Source organism: Lepisma saccharinum, chromosome 11 (genome assembly GCF_977018435.1).
Source record: "Lepisma saccharinum chromosome 11, izLepSacc3.1, whole genome shotgun sequence".
Classification (NCBI taxonomy): Eukaryota; Metazoa; Arthropoda; class Insecta; order Zygentoma; family Lepismatidae; genus Lepisma; species Lepisma saccharinum.
The window spans coordinates 24,422,703-24,428,702 of record NC_139239.1 but is presented as its reverse complement, the minus strand read 5'-3'; the positions used below and the strand labels follow the sequence as shown (position 1 = coordinate 24,428,702).

General features: G+C 37.2%; 1 protein-coding gene across 2 annotated transcripts in view; it reads left to right on the top strand.

Moving 5' to 3' along the window:
- LOC145995183 (arrestin domain-containing protein 3-like) overlaps positions 1 to 6,000 on the top strand; it is a 67,008-nt gene continuing 61,008 nt past the window's right edge. Inside the window, exon 1 of one of the 2 annotated variants that reach the window (XM_083131733.1) lies at positions 1 to 114. In XM_083131733.1, the coding sequence (XP_082987859.1) occupies positions 84 to 114 (31 nt within the window). In that variant the 5' untranslated portion in view covers positions 1 to 83. Of the gene's footprint in view, positions 115 to 260; positions 386 to 6,000 lie in introns of those variants that run through there. The other variant, XM_083131735.1, reaches the window with a different exon arrangement.

The window sequence follows — 6,000 nt, the reverse complement described above, 5'->3', positions numbered from 1 at the left end:
TGCAAGAAGTGAGCTTCTCGTTGCAAAACGCATTCCCAGTTTATTTCCCTGGACAAACACTGGAAGGAAAATGCTCTTTCACAATGACCAATGATCCTGAAGTCAAATTGAAAGGTACGTGCTTTAAACGCAAATTACGTGACACATTAAAAGCATGGTTCATATTTTGTTGTGGCGCTCGGAGAGGGGTTCAATATTTGAAGTTGAGTTGTGGTTTCGCCAGGAAGGGAACGTGTGAATTTCCTTATCAATGCAATTGTGAACGTCATAAATTCCCACGCATAACTATACATATGGAATTATAAAATACATATAGTGTACGTGAGTGATTTAACTATCCGCCTCAGTGTGCCGAGCTCGTTGAGACATCGATTCACTACTCCAGGTTCGATTTCTGACTTGACATAAGTGTTACTTTGTATCTTTTCACGTAATATTCATCCTTTATCGTCGCATAGGCGGAAAACAACGCATAGTTAGAAAAATACAATTGCATGAGTGCCGGGCCGTATCATGGCTTGTGGAGGCCCCTGGGCAAAATGTTTTGTGGAGGCCCCTCATTTTTTTATTATTTTTTACTAGGAGCTTTATTAGCTCAATATGTTTCTTTTTAGTTTCTGCTTTATACTCAATATGCAAATGAAGTATCCTGCAAGTTATGCAATTCACGGAAAATTGATTAATTCTGCTGCAAATATTTTAGATGCAGAAATGGGCCCCTTTGTACAGGAATAAACTTAATATTCTGGTAATGATTTAATGTGCTATTAGAAGGGATATGTTTGTTTTGTGTAATAGTGCAGTTTTTAAATTAAATTTGGGATTATATTCACATTTTTTAAAACCAAAATATCATTTTATATGGCGCTTTTTCACTGCTATAACAGCGAAATTTCATTTTATTTACCGCTTTTAAACCCGAAATTGACTCTGTTTTTGTACCGATATTTTGCTTTTCTTATTTACCAAAAATATGTGCCTCTAACATTATACATAGACAGTTCCATTAGGATGTGTTCCTGATGTTGACATTGCTACTGCTTAGAACTCACAGTTAAGGAAAGAAAGTTATGTACTTCGTACAGTAGCGTACGCAGGATTTCATCAAGGGGGGTGTTATCTCGAAAACTTTCTACAAATTCACATTACCATTGTTTTATTATACTTTAATTAATTAATAATAATAAATTAATTAATAATTCTTATAATTAATTAATTAGTTTAATTACTACTAATGCAGCTGCTATTTATGAAAGAAATAGAACAAAATTACAATTCTTTTGTTTCAAAATAATTGTCTAGTCAACGGTTATTTGTATATAAGTGAGACATTTTAAGTGTGAAGAAAATCCATAAAAACAAGCAAATATATTAAATTTATTGAAATAATCGAAATATGAAACTCATTCAAGGAGCCGCGCTGGTCTAGTCTGACAACTTCGTGGGATATCCGGGTTCGATTCCCGGAATTGGTTGGAATTTATCCAGCCTTGTCTCCGCACCCAGCCTATGGGTATAGATCCAACAACTTATTTGAAACCCTGGCTAGAAACAAGTGGCGCTAGTGTCGAATGTTTAGGAGGGGAGCTCGGGAACTCTGGGGCAAGGGAAGGGATGGCAGAAACACGTGTTTTCCCCCTGTGTTGCCAAATCTAGAAGTGGGCGTGTGCCGTGAAAGGTTTGCAAGTAAACAAATATGCAGGCCGAATATTAAGTTTCGTTTCTAGACGTGGTAATTCAAATAATATAGCATAAGAGAGAGGAGGGAGGGGGACACTAAAGTTAAAAACGCCTGCTGTGTCGCAGAAGGATATCAACAATTTAAACACATAAGATTAATATTCTAAATTATGTAAACTATAAAAAAAAATTATGTAAAAAAAAAGAAAAAAGCTTGAATCCAAGTTTCATCAATGTAAACAACAGGCCTCCCTTCGTTGCGGAATCTGTTGATCGCACGAAGATATCTTGCTCTCCAAACCACAATGTTGCTTCGTTCAACCAGAGCTAAGCGAGAGTTTCTACATTTTTTTAAATTTAAAGCCGATTTGTTTCATAATTTTCCGTAATGTTTCTCGCCCCCTCCCCCTGATAATTAATTTCTTCCTTAGCAATAGCTAAAAGTTTCAATATTGTAGGAACTTCTCTTTTCACTACGTACATTTCATGGACATTTTCTGGTCAGGGGTTTGTAAATCTTTTTTCTCTCTTTTCAGTTTTTTAAACAATGACTCCAACCGTCCCGTTAGATATTTTGATTTGATTTGATTTAGTTTATTTTACTTCACGTTTTGTGCCTCTTGGCTAATTTGCGAAGATGGGAATGAGTGATGAAATGATGAAATTGATGAAAGGACATTCACAAACAACGAATCCCGACCGGGATTCGAACCCGGGACCCTTGGCGTCGTAGCGCCCGTTAGATATACTGCTCTCTTTAGGGATTGATCGCGAGGATAATTCCACCCTTCTCGATGATTCGTAGTAGCAAATTTCGCTCACTGCTGTGCACAACTTTCGACACTTTACACTTAGCCTACTCAAAAACACGTCTACGCACATCAACAACACTCCTCGAATTCTCGAAGAGAGTAAAATTAGCAACACTGTGTCAGCGGAAGTGGGAAGGTCCTTGCCTGACCAGCGCCAGAGCAAACACCGGGGGTGAAAGAAGGGGGTGGGGGAGGCCGGTTAGTTCGCATATTTTCCGAGGTTTCAAAAAGCTTGGTGGATCTATATCTGAGAGCAACCTTGGGGGATGAAGGCTGCCGGAGCATGGTGCTGATCACATCACCTGCAAAATATTTCTAGATCAAGAATCTTTGGGGCCCACCACACCACTATGTGTGACTTCATGGCACGGTGCTATATACACGGGGGAATTTACATTACCTTTACCTATGGAACTCACCCAAGGTGGTGATGAAGCGCGAGAATACATGTTGCTAAATTCCACTGAGTCTATGTTTTCGTTGTAAAGTAAGTTTATAGACATTCCAACACATTTATCCCTTCTAGGTGATTCACAAAAGACTTCTTCGACATTATTTAATGATGTGGATGTAGACTCAGCATCACTTGAGAGTTCACAAGGGGATGTGAAATCAGTACCGGGAAGAACGTTTGCAATAAGGACGAAGCAAGGAATTTTCACAATTCTCGCAAGAGTCACTGCGCGACTTTTTGCAAAATAAATATGCAAAATTGAACTTTGCGGCCGCTTAGATTGTGTTTGGAATGTTGTGTTTTTCTTCATGCTGCATGGGAATAATAATCCAAATTATTATTATTATTATTATTATTATTATTATTATTACTGTCGCAGATCTTTGACTGTGATAAATTAGCCATTTTTAATTTTTTCTACAGCATTTTCCATAATATTTCAAGAGCTCAAGGGGGGGGGTTTAAACCCGGTAACCCCCCCCTTGCGTACGCCACTGACTTCGTAGGATTATTTATTATCTTAATTGAATCTGAGAATTGATTGTTTGAATAAGTGTGCCTTTTTTCCCGCACCACAGCCAAATCAATCCATGGTATAAACTATACTGAGCTTCAGGCTTCTACAAACATATCGACTGAGACCTGTGCTAACAATTGGATCCAGAAGAGTGTAGACATACGACAATATTGAAGTTCTTTTGATTTTTAAAATACAACTCCTTATGTAATTTTTTCACAAGCATAGCCAGCTGGTTAAAATATTTTTTGGTGGAGGCCCTTCACAGCTTCCTTTTGTTGGGGGCACAGGGGCAATTGCCCCAGTTGCCCATAGGTTAATCCGGCCCTGCATGAGTGATATGTGCTGAATTTTTGCAGTTGTATTACGGTATGGCTATTGCACAGTGAAGTTATGGGGGTCGTGGGTTCGAGTCCAGCGTAAAGACATGAATGTTCGCTTATTTATATAGTTTGATTTTCGGATATCTAACGTCTCCTTAGGTTAATTACGACGAACAGCATGAATAATGATTGGATGAATGGAGTAATAATAGGCTTAACTTGGGGCCTCTCCCAAAATTTTCAGGTTTATTAAGCTTGTTTGCCCCTTCCCCCAAAATTACGTACTCAAGTCACGCTGCTGGGCACCCATTCACAAACCAGCTGGACACAACCTTCGGAAGCGAGATCGCACATCAAGAATTCAGCCCGTTAGTCACCGGAGCGGTAAATAATATTTTCCCAGTCGAAATGTCTTAACATTTTACACCATCGCCAAGAATGAAGGTCGTGATCGTTAAATTATGCACATATAGTTTTCTCGTTAGGTGCTTTTGAAACACTTATGTCCACGAAATAACTGTCTATACAATCCTACTGTTTCGGTATATTTTCACTGCCCAAAATTAATAATTAATGAGAAAACGAAACCTTTCTGGATGCATTGATGTTATATTCATAGCAGGGTAATTAAAACTATTTTTCCATTTTATCGGCAGGGATTTATTATTCACCATTTATATAACTTGAAAAAGACATACATGAAAATATGTCGAGACATTGAGTAATAACTTAGTCACTGAAAGAAAATATATAATTTTAATTAATATAGTGCTATTGATGTTATTTTATTTTATTTGATAGTTCTTTATGTGATACTATTGTGTTTTGTGTTCGTGTATGAAATAGCAGTTACATTTTCATGGTGATCTATCCCCGTCTATACAGGGTGAGCACAAGGTCGCTTTCCGCAAAACAAGATTTCTTCATTTATTGGGGAAAGCGACTTTCTGCCCACCCTGTATATTATTGCCTTCATGTGTGCTTCACCTTTAAAGCCTGTGTGAGTGTGTGTTGGGCGGGGAGGGGGGGGGTGTATCAGCTTGATTCTGCATGCGTAAAACATGAATGATTACCAGGTTAGGTATTAGCTGTGTCGTGGGTCACAACATTTCAAATCCAAGGTCGTGCTTTACGAAAATAAATAAATAAATATTATTTTCCCCTTGTTATTCGAGCTTTTTGGCGGTATTCTTGTCTGTCGAATTTGGAGGATTAATGAATGATGTTCTGAGGTTTTTACTCTTTTATCTCTGAAATATGTTCGCTGAATTGAAGCCATTTTACTTCAAGATGTCAAAAAGAAGGAAAAAGGGATGGTCACTTTACTTTTATTAAACTAAAAACTATGTATCTCGACAGCTCTGTGCATGGGCGTCGCCAGAAATTTTTGTAAGGGGGCGGGGATCGGGCAAATAATTAAAGTTGAATAGTAGAAAAGTAATAAGTATTATTACCACGGTTATAAAATGTTATTATACAATAATAAATATTATAAAACAAAAATATATTTTATTCGAAATAATAATAACAATAATAATTATTATAAATGGGGAAAAATCGATCCACCAATCGAGCCAATACCAACACAACTATTTTCCATTATATCTTTTGCATTTTATGCACCTAGTATCTGAAATGCATTTTGATATTAACTTTTGCACGTCTCGTTCAAGAAAAGGCTTTAAATTAGGGGGATTTTTTTTTCATAAAGTGTGTTGTGTGATCTCTCACCTATAAATATTAGAATATTGAAAACTGTAAAACTATTTGTTCTTCGGATGAAATGGTAGAATATAACTTTGTTGATGTATTTTTCACTCAACGTTTTCCATCCAATGCATTTTTACTTTGATTATTCTGTTCGAATACTAACTAAATGAACTTTATTTCTGTTCTTAACAATAACAGTAACAAACGTTCGGCTTTCTTGTATCTTTAAATGAACTATGTCAATTTCCAGGGGGGGTCCCACCACCCGTCCCGACGCCCATGGCTCTGTGGTGTCTAACACCAGTAAGCTGCTGATTTTTTTTTTTTTTTTTTTTTTTTTAGGGTGGCGTGACTCGTGGTCACTCTCCCGGACAAACTTTATGTACTGGGATGAAGAGATTTAATATTATTATTTCTTGTGGTATGCATTTGCGGAGTAACGGCGTTAATTTTAGACCCTACGTACTGCTGTCATCGCGGAAATTTTATTGCTCTGTGTTTAAT